The sequence below is a fragment of the Phasianus colchicus genome, chromosome 2 (assembly GCF_987193195.1).
Source record: "Phasianus colchicus chromosome 2, bPhaCol1.hap1.1, whole genome shotgun sequence".
NCBI lineage: Eukaryota > Metazoa > Chordata > Aves > Galliformes > Phasianidae > Phasianus > Phasianus colchicus.
Genome location: NC_143437.1, coordinates 87,823,365 through 87,845,479, shown reverse-complemented (window position 1 = coordinate 87,845,479; position 22,115 = coordinate 87,823,365). Strand labels below are relative to the sequence as shown.

The 22,115-nt window shown below is 37.7% G+C and overlaps 1 protein-coding gene across 3 annotated transcripts in view; it reads left to right on the top strand.

Moving 5' to 3' along the window:
• The window catches only part of LRRC1 (leucine rich repeat containing 1), an 89,522-nt gene that overhangs the window by 39,962 nt on the left and 27,445 nt on the right, over positions 1-22,115 (top strand). For 2 of the 3 annotated variants that reach the window (XM_090136272.1, XM_031610741.2), the window contains exons 5-13: positions 1,233-1,289; positions 2,831-2,894; positions 3,634-3,708; positions 5,441-5,585; positions 7,713-7,831; positions 8,732-8,815; positions 17,888-18,003; positions 18,876-19,048; positions 20,556-20,692. In XM_090136272.1, the coding sequence (XP_089992398.1) occupies positions 1,233-1,289; positions 2,831-2,894; positions 3,634-3,708; positions 5,441-5,585; positions 7,713-7,831; positions 8,732-8,815; positions 17,888-18,003; positions 18,876-19,048; positions 20,556-20,692 (970 nt within the window). Of the gene's footprint in view, positions 1-1,232; positions 1,290-2,830; positions 2,895-3,633; positions 3,709-5,440; positions 5,586-7,712; positions 7,832-8,731; positions 8,816-17,887; positions 18,004-18,875; positions 19,049-20,552; positions 20,693-22,115 lie in introns of all 3 variants that reach the window. The other variant, XM_031610740.2, reaches the window with a different exon arrangement.

The following is a 22,115-nucleotide window of genomic DNA, read 5'->3' as shown; positions in this document are numbered from 1 at the left end:
TTCCTTACTACCTAGTTTCTGTCAAATGATTTTTGAGTGACATTAATTGAGTTATTCTCACTTATCTTTAATTGTTCTTATGATAATTTATACTAAAATATCTGTACCCATATGGTATGTTTTAAATGTATTTCTTCAGTAAGAATGCAAAGCACATTGGATAACATTTGCTTATTTTAGAAGCTGGGGAGAACTGTTCAGAATGTAGTCCGAGCTACTCTGAGGTTTCATTCAGTGTTTTATGAATGCATTGCAAAACTGATGCTTGAAGTAAGGTGTGTTTTTTTCAGACACCATTCAAATTCAATCTGTGAAAAATCTTTTGTCTGCTTTAATAACTCATTACGTCAATTATGTTGCCTTCCCTGCTTCTTTAGATGCATCGGAGTCACGAAATAGAGCTTTTTATTCAGGATGCTGGTTGCTTTTCTTTACTGGCACTGATGATTGTGTGTGATTCAGTATGTTGGTATTGTTTGAAGTGCAAGCAAAAGTGTCAGCTTTATGTAGCCTTTGTACATGTTTTTTTTTTTTCCTTAGATATACAAACAAATATTTTAGGCTTGGATTTAAAGGTGTTTCAAATTTGATGATGTATGTATATTTTTAATATAGTTGTTATTTAAGCTATACAATATTGTCCTCCTCCCTGCACACCAATAGAGAACATATTCTGTTGCAGGGAACTACTTATTTGTAGTCACTGTATCTGATTTGTGTTTTTCCCTGGGACAGTGGAGGATTAAAGCAGATTATAGTGTTGGAATAATGTCCGACTCCTTGTGTTCCATTTAGTCATAAATAAACCCCTGAAAAATCGGAATGTTGCTATGGTGATGTTTGTAAAAGCCTGGGATATGGAGTAGTGAGCCGCTTAGAAGCATAATGTCACTTACGGTAATGAGCGTGCTGTGCTTCTAACAGCAATGAGTTTACCTGATGCTCTGTAACTTCTGCAGCCCGTGACGGGTTCTGAAAGCAGATGTGTAAATTCAGTTCACCTGATTATACTCTGTTTATTAATTTTCTCCTAACAAATGGAAAATTATGTTTCGTCTGTTCACTTTCCAGCTTTTGTTCTATTTTGTAGTATTACAGAGAAACAAGCAAAGATTTCCACTCTTCGTATGCTTTGCATCATGCTTTGATTGAATTAAAACCATAATGGTTCATAACATTTTTGTTATAAACTGTGTAAACACTGGTTGTCCTTGTGTTTTTGTTTCTTTTAGTCTTTATAACCTGGCTTCACTGGAACTTAGAGAGAATTTGCTGACATATTTACCCGAGTAAGTGACATTTCAAATGTTTGATTGTGTTAGTGTAGAATGTTCTGATTAAAAACGTGGTGGCATCTGAAACAGAATGACAACTAGAAACAAATACCCAGTTTCAGGTTGACAACCGTTATGAGATGCAGCTTTGTTTTAACAACAATTACTTTCATCCATTCTTTGTAGATGTAACTGGTTAGCTGCTGGAGTCTACGGTCTCTTTAGTTTTTTTTTTTTTTTTTTCCTGAGCATAGCTATTCTGTATAAAATGTATTAATGTCAGATATTTCTTCCTGCATTAACTAAGCTAGGCTTAGTATCAGCAGTGGGAGTGGCAGTTTGGATTACTCTTGTGCTGAATTTTCCTTTTTTCAGGCAGGATACTGGGATCTCATAGTTTTTGGCTCTGAATTGGTATATGTACCTTCATGAAATTCAAATTAATATTCATATTAGGGTCTTAAGTGAACAAAAGCTTCAAAAATCTGGAGATCAAATCCTTTATATAAATCCAGACCTATTGATGGCTGAATTCTGCTCCCCTCTTCCCCCAGTGGTTTGCTGGGGGGACACAAAAATTGAGTGTTTTTATACTGTCTGTATTGTGACTGAGTAGTTTGTGATTTTTTTTGTACGATTATTCAGTTATCTTACAGTCTGGGGGTCCCTTTTGGTTGCTTGGAAGAAGCTGTTTCTATCTGTAATGGAGTAGTTTCCTTTCTTCACTGCCTGTTCCCCAGTTATGTTTGGATCCCTTTTTCCTGTCAGTCTACCCAGTACCTATGTTGCTGTGCTTTATAGCTGTGAGCCACAGGGAACTTGAAATGTCAGTGATCAGAAGTTATGAACTGCTAGCTAGGTTTCTCCATTCAGTGTCAGACAGAAGCTGTCGTAGATGTTGACAATTTTATTGCTACTGGAAAATCTGGAGTGTCAGTAATGTAACTGACAAGTCTCTGGTTTTTGTGTTACTGCAGCTTTGGGAAAGGTAAGCAAAAGTTTTACAGTAGACTGCCTTTGAAGTAGGAAGTTAATGCTTTGTATCACATTCAGAGAACTTCTTACATCCCTTTGGGATTTTGCTTCTTTGCATCCTCAAATCCATCCCAAAGTTCTACAGAAATTGATAGGTTAGGTCGACAAGACAAATGATGAATTTGGTGAGTCTTGATTAGCACTGTTTTAGGTACTGTCACATGTGACCACAATGTGGAATTTTTATTCACTTGCGTAACAGTAAATGCCCCCTGAAATAAGTCTAACCAACTATACTGAACTATGTGGCATTGTCCACCCCAAGGATTGATGGTTAAAATCAAGGATAATAATCTGATTGCTTATACTGAGTTTTATGTTTCAAGAGCATACAATTATCCTGACAAACCAAATTATTTTTTTCAGTAAGATATTGCTGTAGGAAGTCTATGCCCAGTAAAATTAACTGTCTGCAATATGTAGTAATTTGAAATACAAGTTTCAGTAAAATGAGCTCATTCAAATACGTTTGGTTTCTGTTGGTTTAGTCTGATGTGGTTTTGTTTCGACTTATCTCACAGATCACTTGCCCAGCTGCAGCGTCTAGAAGAACTTGATTTAGGAAACAATGAACTTTATCACTTGGTAAGAGAATATGCTACTGAAAGTGCATATTGGTCTTGTTTCACACGTAATTAATTTAAATAGGCCATGTGATATTCAAAATTAAAAAAAAAAAAATACATGGAAGGGAAAGTCTTTTTATATGTACAGATACATTTTGGCAGTGAGTTAGAGCTTCCCATATCTGCTTTATCTTGTTCAGTGCAGTATTATCTTGCCTGAAAAGCTTCTGCAACTCTTCTCCAGAGAATGAGAGTACCCCACAAGTACTTTCTATGAAAAAAATGAAAGAGTGTGAAGGTCACAAGCTTAGAACTAACAGTCAAAATGACCACACGAGCATTTGTCAAGAACTGGAAAGGGTGAGCACAGAGCTCAACTGTATTTCCAGATTGGAATTGGGAGTCTTTGGGATAATGCTGAGGCAAACTTTAGGGTTGCAATGTCGTTTATTGTGGCAGACAGGTATACCAGGAGGTATGTAATCTTCATTAAGCTGGCTCAGTTGAATCTTGGATTTGCAGTAGAGGAAGAGGATGCATGCAATTTGATAGTTCCATGTCACCTGAAGTCTTACAGGATATTAAATAATTAGTTTGTAAGATGGAATTCCCAGGTGGTGACAGTCACTCTTGCTGCATTTGGCTGTGGAACCTCTAAGTAATGCTTGTAGTAAGAATTGCTTTACTCAAATAGTAATTATGGGATGGTCATTCATTTGTATGTCCCGTGTTACTTGACATTACCTTTTATGTTATAGCCAGAAACAATTGGTGCACTTTTCAATCTTAAAGACCTCTGGTTGGATGGAAACCAATTAGCTGAAATACCTCAGGTAAGAATGGGCTCTAGTGATAATGTATTGAAGGTGCTTTTAAAGGAAAACCTTTTCATTAATATCTAAAAGGAGACAATCTAAAATTGGCTTGTTTTCTCATTTCACTTTGCATAGGTTTGGCTTTGGATGTTTAAGATTTTTAATAATTTCCTCTTCAAGGGATTATACATTATCAAGTATAATCATGTGTGCTGTCAGACGCTTTATTTTAAACTTTTTGTTGAAGGAATTGTTTGCTAATAGACACATTGTTCTGTTTGTAGGATGACGTACTCTTTATGATCTTGGTGCGATGATCAGAGAACCACTAACTGACTGCTCTAATCCTCACCTTTTATACCTATCTAAGTCCCAGTTTCGACAATTTTGAGAATGAATCACTGTTTTCGGCCGTCATCTTCCACATAGATGCATTATTTAGTAGTAGAACAATGGTAAAACTGTTGCCATGAAGGGAAACTTTGACCTATGGAGGCAAATCCCCCATTTGACATCAGTCATAGAAGAGGGACCTTAGCATTTAAAGCTTACAGCACTCTAAATTCCCTTCCCTAAGAGCAACTATAATGTGTGGGTGGGTTTCTTTTCCTTCTTTTTCATTTAGAGCCAAGTTAAAACCTGCTTTCCCGTGTTCCTTGTTCAGCTTGTTGTTATTTGCTGTATTGATCTCACTGTCAACAATGTAACTTGGAAATTGGTTACAGTTTAGTGGGCTTTGTTGACTTGGTTGTTGGCTTGGCCTAATTATTTTTTGAGTATATCTATTTAAACACTGATAGTCATTCATAAAAGGTCAAAAGTAACTTCAGCAGCTGCTTTTGTTGAAGCTGGCTGTAACTGTGTGTTTTGTTTGATGTCCAAAGGATGAACTTGTAGGATAAAAGCTGTGTGTCTGTTTAATGAAAGATTCTCTTGAGAGGCAAACATTTTCTAAAAAAAAAAAAGCCATCCCGTCAGTTAGAGTCAGGGCTGTCAATGTATGAAAATATAGTATTTGTGAAAGTAAAGGACAACTCCCTTCTTCCTCCTATCGTTCTGTTCTCCCAAAGATCATTTAAATGACTGAAGTGTGAACTATTGTAGAGCACGTGTAGGGGTGTATGTGCACATGGGGAATGGGAGGGTTGCTCTTATGCTTAATAGGGAGAAAGGTATTTCTCTGTCAGACTTTTAAGCTGATTGTCAGATTACCATTGTAAAAATTAAGTAATCATAATTGTAGGTGATGGCAGTATAACTTGGCACTTCAAAGATGCTTGCTAGAGCAACACTCCCAATTCCGATTTCTTCATTTGTTGCAGCTGGGAGATGTGAAGATATGAAATCCCTAGATGTCATGGCATGTTGCTGTATTGGACAGGAGAGACTAATCCTAATTTGCCTAAGGTTAATTGGGAGGGGCAGACCTTAATTATGTGAAGGTTGATAATCAGTTCTGAAAAAACAGCTTTTTGTTCTTTCCTTGAGATTTTTTTTACTCAGTTTTGGTTGGTGCTTGCCTGGGTATGCTTAGTTAGCTTGTAAGGCTACTAAAGCCAGTTGTGATATTTCGAACAAGAAACTGCAACTTGGTTGGTTTATCATTCAAAATTTACTTCCATATTTCTTTCAACCTTCAGAGGTCATACAAAGAATTGCTTTTCTTTCTGGAATTTCATTGTGGTAGCACATTTTTCAAATTGCTTTGTGACATGTTGGAGCGTGACTAAAATTTCACCTTGTGTTACAGGAAGTAGGAAACCTGAAAAACCTGCTTTGTCTGGATGTTTCTGAAAATAAATTGGAATGCCTTCCTGAAGAAATTAATGGTCTGACTTCTTTAACAGACTTGCTTGTTTCTCAGAATTTACTTCAAGTCTTACCCGATGGCATTGGTAAATATAGGATGAATGTTATCATTCAGAACTGCTTAATCCTCTGTAAATTGGAAGTCATTTATTTCCGTGTCTTTTGAAGTCTTGTCTTTTTGTGTAAGAGATGAGCTTGTCTTAGCTTTTTTTTTTTTTTTTTTTTTTTTTGCTTAGTATGAAATACATAACTATTAATTTAGCATTTTAATTGTCTACATAATGACTACCTCTTAATTCTTCTTTGGCCTTCACTTGGTATTTACTAGACCAAAATAAAAGTTAGTATATCCTCACTGTTCTTACTGTGTGTAAGTCATGGTCAAAACTCTTCAACATTGTAAAATTCTAGCTTGTAGCATATTGTCAGTCACTTGATAAGATTGGCTGATGGTATTGCTACAAAAAAAAACCCTCCTCTTTGGTGGGGATGTGTAATTATCTTGAGCTGGACGATGTGGTTAATCCTGTATGGGGCCCAGTGGGAGACTGTTCCATTTTCAGCCTTTACCCCTGTGGATCCAAACTACAACCTTTCTGGTTTGGAACACTTGAAAAACAGTTTACAGATTTCCTTTCTCAAGTAAATATCTTTGCCTCTGAAGTAGCTAGTGGGACATTATTTCTTTACTACTCATCAGCTATTTATCCAGAATTTCTCTTGGTGCGAGAGTGTGCCTTTTCCTTCCCAGGACTTTTTTCAATCCTGTAGCAGAGAAAGAATTTAAATAAGAAAGTGGAAAAGAATGGACAGACATCCCCACTCTCTCCATATGCTATGTGAGCCTGAGAAAAGATAAATATTTCTTTAGAACTTAAATTTTAGGGGTGTGGGCTGAATCCTGTCCTACAGTTGAATAGCAGCCCTTTCTTATGGTGTGAGCTAGTCAGTACAGTGTTGTACATCATAAGTGATGTATCATCTTTTGGAAGGGTATAGATCATGCAGATTGCGAGAGGGAAGTTTGTCTGTAACACCAGCTGCTAAACAAGAGGAGCTGCCTATTCTTAAGAATCCTGATAAATAGAGATCCATTGCTAGGGAAGGTGATTGTGAAGGGCCAGGCCATTTTGTGCCAAGCCTAATTTCCATGTGCTTTGTAGCATTTTCTCTGTGTGCTTTTGTTGTAAATACAAACATGCTCCAGCACCCCATGGGCTGCCTGTTTCAATGCAGCACCACCCCCAAGTGAGGAAACTTTTCTTGGTGTCTCACTAAGGCCTCCTACACTTGAATTTGTGGCCATTTCTGTCTTACCAGCACTGCAGAGAAGTGTTTGGCTCTGTCATCTCTGTCGCTGTTTTTTACGTAGTTGTGGGCTCTTCCTTGCTGCCTCTTTGGCTGCCCTTCTGTTGTAGTAGACAGTGCCAGCTCCCTCAGCCTCAGCTCGTAAGTGTCCCAGCTACCTAAACAGCTTTGTGCTGGACCTCCACTGCCTTCCCCCTGTTTCTTTTGAATTAGCAGGGGCTTGGGACATGAAAGTGAGCATGCTTTTACAGATGTGGCCTCACCTGTGTCCAGTAGATGAAACACAGCAACTTATTTTATCTGCTAAATGAAATTTCCCAAATTTAACCTGTTTAATTTACATCTGGTGGCAGCTCACTGGTAATCCATAACCAATCTGGTGTCCACTATAATCCTCAGGTCCTTCCCAGCAGGGCTCCTGTATAGCTGGTCACTTTCCAGCCTATACAGGTGTGCAAGGTTATTCCGTCCAGGTGCAGAGCTCTGTGCACCACTTGAACTGCAGGTTTATGTTTAGGAGGCTGCCTTTCCACATAGGTGCTCAGCGTTAACAAACATTAAATAATTGAGGAAAAAAACCACTTTTTCTCCCGTATATAATTTTCCCAGCAGACACTTAGTTTTTAGTTCTTGACTTGAGATGGGGCAATACTCAGATTGCAATTTTAATACAGTTAAATATACTGAAATGTGCTTATTATGTCATTGAGTTTACAGTCAGTTTAAATAAACTTGCAAAAAATATTGCAAAGGCCAAGTGGAGCAGTACCTGACTTCTATTTTATCTTACCTGAAAAAGAGCATTTAATTGTGTTGGAGAATTTCTAAAAGTTTTTCAGCAGAATGATTCTCTATAATAAAAGCAAAGTTACTAAGCCAAACAAATGTATTGTTCCTCTGCCTAGGAAAATTGAGGAAGCTGTCAATTTTGAAGGTTGATCAGAATAAACTTATTCAGCTAACAGATTCAATTGGAGACTGTGAAAGCCTTACTGAACTAGTTCTAACAGAAAATCAACTGCAGGTAAGTATGGTCTTGACTGCTCAAATGGCTAGCAGTAAAAAGGCTTGTTAGGAAGTGTTGATTCACTTAGCTTGTAAGGCTACTCACCATCCCTACTTGCTAAGTAGCTTTCTTTAAATGCATTTTATTTCTAACCTGTTAAAAGGGTGCTGAAGATCAAGTTGTATGTAGTAAAAATTCTCCCTTCTAAAGATCTAAGCAGTTACATATATTCACTCTTGAATCTTTCATGATCACTAAGGAACTGGAGCACCTGGGGTGCAGGTATCATTTACTTAACAAAGTGTTTTTAATGTAGAGGTTGTGCTGCATTGTGTTTTTGCCAATTTTTGCTTTGCATTATCTGGATCAGACTTGAATAAAAGCTCCAACTGATGCATACTGATACTGATGATACTAGGTGTTTTCTTCCTTTTCTTCAAAACTGTGTTCACATGATGTTGACACTTGAAATTGAAAGTGGAAAAGTTTGTAAAAAATCTGCCTTAGAGCATTTCTTAAGTTGGACTTATGGAGCTTATGTCTTTTGGAAAGAGGTCAGTTCATAGCACCTAGCTGAGAGACTTACCTCTCAGTTAGCTATCTAGGGGGAGCTTCCTATTAGGTACTATGGTGCTACTTCTGCGTACATGCTTCTCTTTGCAGCTGTCATCTGTCCATCTTAGGGCAGAGATAACTCATGAGTGAATTAGTGTTAGGAACTGAAATTCTTAGATATTTCTTCTGCAAGACAAAACCTTGGAACTCCTTCAGAAGGCGCGGTAATAACCAGGAATAACTGCATACTAATTTTGAAAATGGATCAGTCTCTTAATTCATTTTTAAATGGAGATAAGTTTTGTTCTGTCTTTTTGTATTTACAGAGTTAATTTGCATATTTCTTTGTCTCTGTTGGCACAGATATTACCGAAGAGCATTGGAAAACTGAAGAAGCTGAACAATTTGAATGCCGATAGAAACAAATTAACATCTTTGCCCAAAGAGGTAAATCTTGTGCAATTAACTTGAATAGATGTGATTATATAAATGGAAAATTCTAATTTCGCATTCCTCAAAGTAGTAACGGATGGCTTTGATCTACTGGATGTTCTTTCCAAAAAGGTTGCTACCAGAAATGTGCCCATTAGATCGCAAGAGATTAAATCTGAGCAACATATATGTTGATTTGGTGGCTTGGAAGTGCAAAATGTGCTTGTGGTCTTACAAGACATGGATCTAATCAACTTGTGACTAGTTATTCTCAATGTGGATGTCAGGTTAAGCACTATTTGAAAACTGAAAGTTCTGTTTAAGTGAATGCATTTTAAACATAGGTATGCTTCTTCTATCGATAGTATAAAAATTCTGCCAGCAATCTTCCTAGACTCAATCTTGTGAGCAAGACTGAAAAGAGGATTTTCATATTATGAAAAAATATGGTTTTGACTTTCTTCTTAATTCTGGAGATCTCAGACTACTTTTAATATGAGGAACTGAAGTGACCACGATCAATGATATCTGAAACCTTACCAGCTATGCTCTCTGGGACTTCTACACAGAATCACAGAATGACTGAGGCTGACAGGGATCTCTGAGTCCAGTTAGACCAACCCCTACTCAAGCAGGGATATGCAGAGTAAGGTGCCCAGGACTCTACTCTTCTGGCTTCTGAAGATCTCCAAGCATGAGATTCCACATCCTCTGGGCAGTCTATGCTAGTGTTTGATCACTCTCGCAGTAAAGAAGTATTTCCTGCAAGTGCTCCCTGAAGTGCTTTTTGTGTATTGTAACAATATAAGGAGTGAATGAGGGTAGAAGTTCTGGTGTGAAACTAAATATAATGGTGGCCTTACAAGTTTAAGTTCTGGAAAGTGATCAGATCAATATTTATGCTGCATCCTCTTTTCTCGTTTACTTGTGATTGGTTAAAGCATGTGACTGAGAACTAATTCTGTTTGCACTGGTATTTCTCTTACTTTTGTCTAAGAGGTTCTCCAGTAGCTAAGGTCTGAGCTTCAATGGGTTGGTTGCAGAAAACAGGCTCCCTTGTTGTTCCTTTCTGGTTTGGTTTGAAAGTGTGCATTTGATGATAGAGGAAAGAGAAAGACAGGAGTACTGCAGCTCCTCTGGCAGAACAGTGACTCCTGCACTGAAATGGTACTAGTGCTAAAGAGAAAATTACCAAGGGTGTACCCAGATGAATTGCATAAATGCTAGCAAGAGACAGGATCTTGGGAAAACTGTTTCTGGGTTGGGATGTAATGACAGTGTGATCTTGTGCTCATTCAGCAAAAAGCTTTCCATGTCTTTACAAAGAACTTAATGCATTTCATGAGTGTCCTAAGCAATCTGTGCTTGAGGCTTGAACAATTACGTCTAGTTTAGCTTTAAACTAGCCTATAGTGTTATAGCATGGAAGGTTTTACTGATGCATGTTCCATTAATAGTTTATGTAGTGTATAGAAACTTTTCTTGATTAATTATATCATAGAATCATAGAATGGTTTGAGTTGGAAGGGACCTTTAAGATCATCTACTTCCAGCCCCCTGCTATAGGAAGGGACACTTCCCACACGACCAGGTTGCTCACAGCCCCATCCAGCCTGGCCTTGAATGCCTCCAGGGTGGGAGCATCCACAACCTCAGTGGGCAACCTGTTCCAGTGTCTCACCACCCTCACAGTAAAGAATTTCTTCCTACTATCTAGTCTAAATCTACCCTCTTTCAGTTTAAAGCCATTTCCCCTCATTCTGTCGCTACCTCCACTTATAAAAAGTCTCTCCTTAGCTTTCCTGTAGGTCCCTTTCAGGTACTGGAAAGAGGGGACCATATCATATCAATGGAATTGGAAAGAGGGAAGTCTTCCATATAAAGTGTGTGTATTTGAGGCAAGCTGAGGAAATGTGGAGTGCCTGGACTGTCAAATCATCACAGGAAAATCAATGTATCCTCTGTTTGCTGATTAAGGGGCAGTAACTTATTACCTTGTGTGGGCTAACCTGTAAGATAAATATTGGCTGTGTATGCTGGGACTTGGAGATGGTGCATGGGGCCTTTTGCAAGGTGTATGAGGGCAAGAAATGTGGTATGGAAGGATCAGCGGAAAGCGTAAGAGCAGAAAATTTGGATTCAGGAGCAAGTAAAGCAGGATAAATATGGGATACATTTGTCTGGCTGGAATAACAGAACTGAGGTCTTGGCCATGGGAAAAGAAGTTATGGATGCTGAACAAGAAATAGGGAATTGAATGGCAGAGGGAAAAAGCTTTGCCTGATAAGTGAAGGAGTTGGGGACATCTAAGGGTGAAGTGAAGAACAAGAGTGTGTGTGAAGGTCATTACTGCATGTAACTTTCAGCACTAGATGGAAAGGGTAGTGGGTACTTGCACAAGGAATGGCCTAAAGTAAGGGGCAAATTTGTGTTTGAGCAAGGGGAGTGATGAGAAAATGAAAGGTGGTCTCTGGAATGAGAGGAGCTAAGGATTTGTAGGAAATCCTTAAAATAAGGATGGGAGAGGATGTTTTACAGGAAACTTGGCAGAGAAACAGAGGAAACAGCTCCTTGGCATCCACTTCTTTGAAATGAATCTATTTATTTTTTATAAAGATCTCCACACCTAAATATCTTTCTCATTCGAGCAAACACTTTCACATTCTGTTTCATGTGACTTCATACTTTCTCCTTAAAGTCTTCACATTGCCTTCTAAAAAAATTTCATAGCTCTAAAAAACAATTGTGTAAATAGAGCACACAGGTGTAACAAGTGCTGTTTGCTGTTAGGCAAAGCATTTACAGGAGTGGATGGGGAGGGCACTTATAACAGCAAAGATGCCAATGATCAGTTTCCCTGTGGTTGGCAGGGAGAAATGATTTGGTGTTGTGGTGTAATGTTCTTTTTACACTTCTTTTCATTACTGACTTAAAAAAAAAAAAAAAAAAGAAAAAGAAAAAAAAAAAGAAAAAACCAAAATGTAACCTAAGCTCTGCTAGACCAGCTGTGCAGTCATGATTTTCATCCCTATAAGAAGTGGGTGTGGGACATGAATTAACAAATTTCTGTTAAAGATGCAGTCTTGTAAAATGTATATGGAAAATGTGGGACTTCATGCTATGGAGAAGAACACATGCAACAGATAAGTTTACCCACTGGTGTCTTTATCTTCCACTCCAAAGTAGTGAACATTTTTTATACATGCACACACACATATGTATGTATATAATGGCAGAAATTGTATGTCTGCTATGATATTCTTTTATAACCTAGTGAGGTAATTTATGAATTTTAGCTTTTTTGTGCATTTGCTTGGGTTTTGTTGTTGTAGTTGTTAGCAGTTTAATTGGATTGGATTTAGGTTAGCCTGTCAAGCCATTACTCTGCCAGACTGTTTCTATGCACACTTGTAAAATCAGTCTCTGCCTTTTGGTGTAAGATTTCCTGACTTTGGATTATTGAGGAATTCACTTGCAATAGCCTTTCAAAGTTTCCTGACTCAAGGGTTCTTCTGTGTCTGGTGTGGATATAAGATAAAATGTGAAACAGCTGAATGCCTGACAAAGGCTTGAGTCACTGTCAGATTTCATCTTCAGTATCTCATCTTGCAGCTTGATTGCTCTCAGTGAACTGAGTGCTGCAGCAGACTTCAGCAAGAACTGAGTTTGTCTAAACCTGTTTGTAGTTACAAATGTTTTTCCCCTGAAACCTGAAAGACCTGCCCAGTGACTCTTTCTTATTGAAATCCCACCCTGGCACTGAAATGCTGGTGAAACTGGAGTGTTGATTTTGGCACTTACATAAATAATCTCTTTGGAATGTTTTCCAGTTCATGTGCTTTCGTTAATGAGCCTCTACAACTTGCAGAGATCTGGTAACCTGTCTTCCTAGCTCTGAGGTGTATTGTGGCTGAGAATTATTGCTACAGTAGATGAAACTAATTGTTTTTGGGGGGCAATAACTGCTCTTTTTACATTTTAGGTTTTTTTAATGGTTGGGGCTGGTTTTTTTTTTTCTTCTGGCTTTGACTTCCTATGTCCTTTCCCTCGTTTTTGTAGAAGTATCTCACAAAGGGGAAAAAGACACTGAGGAAAAATGTAGGAAAACTTGGCTTGAGTCATATGACACAGAAGCTTTGTTGCTGTGTTCCTCTCATACTGTTCACTGGAGGTGGAGGGGATGTTAAAGTGAGTTTGCAGAAAATTCTCCTAACCAGTGTAAAGTTAGGAATAGCTGCTAGTGTTATTTGTGAATTATGCAATTTCTTCCACCTCTAAACTCTCTGTGCTTGCAATTAAAGAATTAATCCTTCTAGTCTGTGGCCAAGGAAAATTCTGTTTTTATTTGTTCTGAATCCAATCAGGATTTTGGTTCGTGACACCCTGGAAAAAGTTTTACAACAAAGTAGTAACTGTTTAAATTAGAGTTGTATAAGCTTATTGAGAATTCTTGATACTGATAGCTGTACTAAAAACTAAGCAGAAGAGATGGCCAACAAAAGAGATAAATCTCAACTGGTCATATACTAAAGAATAATCATAACATTTATGACAATATTGTATTTTCTTGCATTTCTTATCCCTGTGTGAAAGATGCTGTTAAAGGACAGTGAAATTGGTTCATAACTTTTGAGCAGTTAGCAGATGCTGAGATCAAAAGGCGTTATTCAATTAAAGTAACTTTCGGTTCTTCTAAGTTTTCCACCTCTAATTTGTGATTTGGTTTTAGAATGCTAGTGAGAGTATGTCATAGTCACTGAGAATTGGTCAGTAATGATGAGTGGCTGTAACTGCTCAGCTGAGCTCAAGAGAGGGAAAAAAAAAGTAAGTTTTTTGGGATGGATCTAAAAGGCAAGAGAGGATCGAATCTGTAAACTCTTCATGGTTTCATCTACAGAAAGCTATAACTTGAACGCAGAGATATCAACAATAAGAAAAAGCAAACGATAGTCGCAAAGTTATTGTAACAGAAAAGTTACAGGAGTCAGGTGATCAAAAAATATTCGTCTAATGGAAGTGTCAAAACAGCAGCCACCATGCAGTAGAGGAGTCGTCGGCAGCACCAGAAGAGAAGTACTAAGGTGTAACAGTTCCAGAGGACTGTTAAATTGGTACTGAGTATGTGGAAGTCAAGAAAGTGGAAGACTGAAGTGGTGAACACTGACTGTGATGAGAATGTGGAGGGGAGTTTTAGCAGGACGAGTTGACATGTTCTTTGTGTATGTCCAAGGTCTTAATGTTTCTCCAGAAAAAGGAAGCTGAACATCAGAGTGAGAAGAAGAACAACACCTCCAGTTTTGTGTGAAACCTAAAGAAATCTTAGTGGCACCCGTAGTTGTAGAGAGCCATCCACATTCAGATAAGTGTAAAAAAAATCATAAAATCGTAGAATTGCTCAGTTTGGAAAAGACCTTAAAGATCATCAAGTCCAACCACAACCTAACCATACTACCCTAACTCTAACAACCTTCTGCTAAATCATGGCCCTGAGCACCACATCCAAACGGTTTTTAAACACATCCAGGGATGGTGACTCAACCACCTCCCTGGGGAGCCCATTCCAGTGCTTATGAACTAAGCACTTTACTTTCTGTAAAGAAGTTTTTCCTGATGTTCAACCTAAACTTGAGGCCATTTTCCCTCATCCTGTCACCTGTAAGCACCTTTCAGATATTGGAAGAGAGCAATAAGTTCTCCCCTCAGCCGCCTCTTCTCCAGACTAAACAGCCCCAGTTCCTTCAGTTGCTCCTCGTAGGTCTTGTTCAGGCTTTGCAGTACTGTAGAATCAATTATCTCAGAGTTAGCCCTTTGTATTAACAATCATTTTTTATCTTAGATTCAGTCTGACTGAACTTTTTGTTGTTCTTGTTTTTAGTCTGAGCTGACTGTTCTCTGAAAATGGTGGGATAGGAGAAGTGAATAACCTTCTGAAGTGGCTATAGTGAAATAAAGCTCAGATCAGTTGTATGTGACTTATACATATACAACATACACAACTCTTTAGAGACATTTTCCTCGTACCCAGCTCACTACAGAAGAATGTGAGGGCTTGGTGAAGCCTCCAGACTTTAGAATAGTTATTTGTGTGCCTAGAATAAAGCACATTTTTGTACATTAAGTGAAGTCTTGTGCTCAGAATGAACTATGTGCTTAACTGTTAAATGGGCTTGTGGTCTAAACTGTGCACTTGGTGCCTCCGTCATGGTTTGGCAAGGTCTTTTGTAAGCATGTGATGAAAACCAGGAAAGCATGAGCAGAGCGTGCCTGGTTCTTTGTCCGTTAATGACTTTCAGCCAAACCAACAAAGCTCCCTGTACTGTATTACTTCATTGTGGTCAAAGTGATGCTTTCCTTTCAGCATGCCATTCGGTGTGTGCCCTGTGCCTCAGTGATAGCACTTTGTGTTTAGGTTTCTTCAAACGTTGGATTTGATGTCTTTCTTTACTGCCGGATGAGTGCAGTCTTTTATGAAATGAAGGTGATTTTTTAATTTAACTGTTGGTTTGTCTTTTTTCTCTGTGATATCTCACCTGGTGCTAACTGCTTGTTAGGTGCTGTGTTTTTGAAAGTTTCATAAAAAGATTTCTGTATTTGTCTGTTGTTCTGTTATCTCCCCCCAGCTGCCCTCTTCAAAAAAAAAAAAAAAAAAAAAGTCTTCACTACCTCTGAATGAAACAGACTTTGAACAACTATCTGTTAACTGATAGCCCAAAGTTAAAGTAGCTGAAGACAGCAGCAGCTTCCAAGTTCTAACCCTTTTTAGAGTTGAAGAATGTATGTTCTGTCTCCATTTGTTGGCATGCTCTTGTCCAATATGGATAAAGAAAAATAAATTGAACATCTTTTGTATTTTCTTAATTGTTAGCCGCTTGGAAAATTATGGGTCAGGTAAATTGATAACCCTGTAAGTATTATTCAGTCCACAGTTCTACTGTTACCTTTCATTAAACTGCTTTAAATGCATGATGTCTTGGGCTGGCTGGTTCCACTGCTGCATTTTTCCATTGTCACAAGTAGAGAAGTGCCAATCTCATCAGGGCTGCATGGCTTCCTTTGTTCATTTGCCTAAACTGTTTGGATCTTCATGCTCTAAGACTGAATAATGCAAACTTCATTCTTAGTAAAGCAAACATTGTCTACAGTTAGGGCATCACTTGCCAGCTCATCAACATTCACTTAATTGTATCTCTTGCTTTTCATGGCTCCTTGTGTGAGATAAACTAAAAACATATATACAGTTTTTTTTTAATGTATGGCACTCCATGTTCTATAAATGCATCAAGGCACATTATTTGAGAATCTATACTTGCTTTCAAGTGATAAACAGGAGTATTGTACTACAAAAGGTTTGCGTGTGAGTTGAGCATTGGTTTCTAAGGGTTTTGATTCACAAGCTAAAATAGCTTACAGGATTGTTGCTCCTAGTGTACATATGGACCCTGAAAGGCTGATCCTCTTGTGAAATAGCTGCATTGTAGGTGGCAATGATTTAAGGGAAACCAACCCAGATTTTGTTTTGTCAACAGAATATTGTACTGTAACTTTGCACAGTAAATAGCTTGTGAATCAGAAGCCATGAGCAGCTCATGGCTGCCTTCTTCCATTAAAATGTACTTGAAATATAAAGGAAGCTGAGTGGGGTATGAATGCTCATTTTGTTTGTCTTCAAACTCATGGTGGCATCCTTTCTAAAATGCATTTTTTTGCTTGGTAAATAGCATAGGTTGAATTGAAATGATTTTTACTTTGTCTACTGCAAAAGCTTTTGTGGTATGTCTGTAATCTAAAACTTTGTTTTGGACTGAGTTGTGAATTTTGCAGAGTCAGAACTGACAGTTAACAAGAATGTATAGACAATTTTAGTCCAGACTTGGTTACTTAAGACCAAGGTTAAATGAGGTGTTTCCTGCACTATAAGAAAAGAACCTTCTTACATGTATGTTACTGTAGAAATCACTAATTTTTCAGATGAGGCCTTCTAGTAGGTTTGCTGTCTATACTTCAAATCTAAGTCTGCTTAACTAGAAAGCTTCAAAAGGCTTTCAATGTTTTGATGGTAATATTTGGAATAAGGGAAGAAAAGTGCTTTTTTTGTTGTTGTTGTTTTTTTTTTTTCTTTTTTCTGCTCATGAATTTTGTAACTGGGAAATAAGCAGTAGAGCTTTTTGAAGCTATGTAAGATAAGCAAATAAAGGTAGGTTTTCCTTTATGACTAGAAACAAAGAGTTACTTAAAACAGCTTTCAAGCTGCTAAAATTAATTATTTTGATGTTTACAGAAGTAGCATTTACCATCTGGAACAAAAAGGTGGAATGTTTTCTTTTAATTTAATATAAAAGCTTTATTTTTCTGAGAAATACCTTTGATGCAAATTACAGATACTTTAAGGGTAAAACTGAACTCTCATCCTTTACACCCCAAATTTGGCTTGGGAATGAAGATGCATATGTTTGGATAAATTGGTAGAGACATAGGAAATTAGATTGAATTGGCCAGGTCAGATAGGAATTATTCTGAAATTAGATGCTTCTAACAGAACAGGACACCAAAGATGTTACTCATAAAGCTTTCTGCTTTTTGTGAACTTTTCATCACTCTTCGTTGACTCAATAAATGTCAGGAGTTGATTGGTTTATTTATTTGATTCAGCATTGCTTAGAGCCTCACTGCACTTTCTTGTATATAAAGTTAGCATGAGGAAAGAAAGAGAATTAGTATGTAAACACTGAGTTCAAAAATGTTGAACGTTAAAGCCAGTGTTTTTTCTGAGGGTAGTCAGCAAAGTGGCTGGTTACTGACTGCTTCCTGGCTTGGAAGGTGATAAAAGGGTAGGTAGAGCCTGACCTGTTTGTAAAAGTACACATTATTCTCAAATAAAGCTCTTTAAGAAACTACTACAGCATACTGTCTTCAGGTCAGGTTTCTTTTAAATTAACACTTGTTTGCAGTCTGTTCCTCTAGGTGAAGTGTCTGGCAGGCATTGTAACTTGAATGTACAATGGCATCTTACGTGACCCGTTCTGCATGCCATTGTTTATATTATATTACTGCAACAAAAAGTCTTTCTTTTTCTCCTTTCTAATATAGATCGGGGGATGCTGCAGTCTTAATGTGTTTTCTGTACGTGACAACAGATTATCTCGAATTCCCTCTGAAATTTCACAAGCCACTGAACTCCATGTCCTGGATGTTGCTGGAAACAGGTAAGATTTTGGTATGTCATGTTCTTTTGCTGGTTTTACATCGTTCTTTCTAATGACAGACAACATTCGGTCTAATAATGAAGTTGCAAAAAGACAACTATGACTGTAGTGTTAGCGTTACTGGTGAAAATGTCAAGTAATCTTCCCCAGTGGCACAAAGAAGCGTAAATCATGTGTTTTCGTGTGAAGGGATTCTGGATTGCTTTCAGTTAGGAAAGGATAGGATTTTAAAACCCCTCTAGATCTATATTTATGAATTAAACCTGATAACCTAGACAGTTTTGTAGAGCTTCAGCTCAAACTGCCTACCTTTATGTGAAGTAACAGTAATATTGAGTATCTTAGGGATAACAGCATGAGTGGCAAATAATGCAGCTTTCGCTGCACTGCTTCTCATGAATCTTAGCTGATATACTTCAGAAATCAAAGTGCAAAAGAGATCAGGTTGAAGCATAAACCAGCAAATAAATGCAGTTGCTTAGCAAGAACTTAAGTGAAAGAAAATAAATGAAAGACAAGTGGCACCTCATCTGTGAAATGTAATTACTTCATAAGCACTTCTGTTGTGGCAATTGTATATGTGAGGTTCCAGAGCAGAAGCAGCAATCTGCATCCCAGGGCAGTTTACTGCGTAGAAAAAGCTCAGCATTATTTTGTCTTACTCATAGCTACAGGGAGTTAAGCTGCAGGTTCTTTTTAAAAGAACAGTATAGTTCAAGTTGATGAATGCTATAATGCTGTGTATTAGAGGCATTAACCTTACTCCAATTTATTCCATCTCAGAGCCGTATACTGAATAGATGCTCATGAAGTTGACTCATAAGTCTCCCAGAGGTTACCTTGACTTTTCCCATCTTTCTTTTTTGAACTAGGCTGACGTATCTTCCCCTCTCATTGACCACCTTAAAGCTGAAGGCTTTGTGGTTGTCTGATAACCAGTCCCAACCTTTGCTGACGTTTCAGACTGACACAGACCCTGAAACAGGAGAAAAGATTTTAACATGCGTATTACTTCCTCAAATGCCTTCTGAGCCTGGTTGCCAAGGTAAATGCTTAGAGTGTCTTTTTGATTGCATATAGAAATACTTCTTTGTTTGCTGTGTTTTCTGTTCTGTAAAGGTTTGTACATCAGGCTTTTTGAAATCTTTGCGTCAGCTCTACTGAGCACAGTTCTGGTTTAATTTTTACTTTTAATTATTTTTTGGTAATTGTGCAGGGTTTCAGAAGACTTGCAAACATGATTGGGAATGTTAATGACAATAAAATGCCAGCGGTTACAATATATAAAATACAGACCTGGAGGAGGATGGCTTAATTAAGTCTGAGGTTTGCCAGTGGACCGAATAATGGAGTCCATATTTGCATACATTATTTATGCATTTTAAATTACACATACATACTTGGTGAAAATGGTCGGTCTTCCTGCTACAGTCTCTTTGCCAGAAAAATAATTGAATTGCCAATAATAAGCAGATGTTTTACTTCTTAGCGCCCTAAGTTTCTTTCAAGCAGATCTACTTTACAGTAATTTGTATTCTTCAAAAAACATAGAAGCATAGTTTTAAGTTACATTTACATTTTATGCCTGCCTCTTGATCAAGTGGAACTGCAAACTCGTCTTCACTGTTTGCTGTTCCAGTGGCTTCTGGATGTTATTTGTCTTCCAAAATTTTTATAGTGGTGTGTGAACATTGAAGGGGATTTACCTGCACCAAATATTTAAACTCTTTCTGTAATCATTGGAGAGTAATGTATCAGAATCAACTTTTAGAATAAACCAAGTGGATTGCTCTCTGCTGGGAGCCCGAGGAGAAGAGCTCAGCTGTAGATATCTGTGTTATAGGTGACTATGCTTAGATGATGGTAATTCAGTCTTTCAATACTGTGGAGCTGGAGCAAATAGGAACTGTTTTAACAGTTGAAGTGTGGAAATGACTGTTGTATGTGAATTTCAGGGTTTTATGGTGTACAAATTACATTAAGAATTAAAAGAAGTAAATGAATCAACCTGTTTAGATTTTGAGAAAATTAGTTACCTCAAGAAGAGTCATGGAGATGGAATGTCTCTCTAAAGGCTTCACTAATAGAAAATCTCGTCGTCTCCAAAAATTTCTTCATATGGCTTCAGAAATAGAAGACTTGGAATTAAGATTGTTGGACATGTGCGTCTAGCAACAGTAAAAGGAAGGATTGGTAAAAGTAATGATAGTGTGATATGGAATGCCATTTAGGTAACTGGCTAACAAGTGGCAAATCTAATGTGAAAGACAAACGTATAATGGCAAGTACATTAAGTTATATATTCAGGTTGTAAAACCATCACAAACCTGAAATAGTCCAAGTATAGGAATTTCCTGTTTATATGGAAACTACTTACTATGTGTACTTGATAACAGAAAATTAATGCTAGTTCTGTTTTTTGTCCAAAATACATAAATAGACAGTTGCATATCTGGACTGGAGGTTGGTTGGATATTGCCGTTATTGACACTTGTAGCATGCTGATGTTTTAGACTTTCTGTGAATCTTCAGTTATGTTGCTGTTCTAGCAGATAACCTGCCACGATGTGGTGCGTTGGAGAGTTTGGTAAATGAGATGTCAGATGAGACATGGAATGAACGGGCAGTGAACAGAGTCAGTGCAATTCGCTTCTTAGAAGATGAAAAAGATGAAGAGGATAATGAAATGGTATGTTTTCCAAGACTTTGGACACCTGCAGGCACTGTGATCTTAATGCGAAAGTGTGAAAAGAATCTGAGCTGTTTTGCTGTAAATATTTCAGCCGTGACTGCATGCATTTTGGTCATACTAATTGTAGAAACTGTTCATATTGACTGCTGAAACTTTTCATATTGACATGAAATGCTTCTTTTTTTTCCTCCTTTTTGTTTTGCTTTGAATATAACTTTAAGTTTTCTGATGCAGGGCAGTCTTTGTTTTGCTTTCTTTTCCTGTGTTTCCTCAGGATGCTTTCTCTCCAGCTTTCCAGAAACAAGATAGGATCTTCCTCTGCATCTGTGAAGCTTTACTGCCTGAAAGTATATAGAATCTAATTTAGGATTCCAGCACTCTGGCATGCGTCTCCGCTAAGTTTGCTACCCAGCTACATTGCTTCTCTCTCATTTCTATTTCTGGTCTCTCTCTGCATTTCTTCTTTTATTCTTTTTCACCGTTTGCATTGAAATAACCTTACTGTCCATGAACAGCAAGGTTTATGCTCATTAGTTTCCCACTTAAATCAAGGATGTGGGAACATCTGTCACTGTACTTAAAGACCTCTCCATTAAGTTGGGCGCTGCATGTAGATCAAAATGCAACTTAATCTTTAACTTTACTAACTTTTATTAAAAAGTATAAATCTCTGTAAAGATTAAGAATGCTTCAGTCAAATGTTTTGGCATGCTTCTTTAATGATCTAAAAACTTGTTAGTTGTTCTCATTAGAGCTCAGCCTGACATACTTCAGAGCACTATCTGGATTGTAGCATGCTATAAGCATAGTCTTTCTTTGGAAAGTGGCTCTAAAGATTCTTACCTGGTAGGGAAATGAACATTTAAGTTTCCAAATAAGATGCTTGCTTAGCCCAAAGCTGGAAAGCAAATGTCTTTGACAAGCATTGTTTGTAGATTGACTGATAAGAAAGTTCAGAATGATGCTTGTTAACAACTGTGTTGCCTAAGAATGCCCCTGCCAGGGTTGAGTTGTTGATGATAACTGTTTTCAGTCATGGTATTGTGGACTGACATGAGGCAATAACCTTTGCAGGGAAAAAAGAGGCTTATGATCCTTTTTGGGGAGGGTGGTGATTTCTAAAGAGGTCTTGACCAATCTGCTTATTTATAGCTGGGACATCAGTTCCCCTGTAGTTTACATGTCAATGGCATGCATATACTTTACATGTATGATCTTGTGGGATTTTTTCAAAACCAGCTGGATCATGATTTTTTGTTTTATTTTGAAATACGATCTTATATCACCTGGATATTTTTGAAAAAATAAAAAAAATCCCAACTATACTTATGATAGAATCTTTAATTCAGAAGTTGTAATTGTATTTCATTTGAGTGGCTTTCAGATGTTTAGGTCAACAGGGGAAAACTTTTGCTCTTAA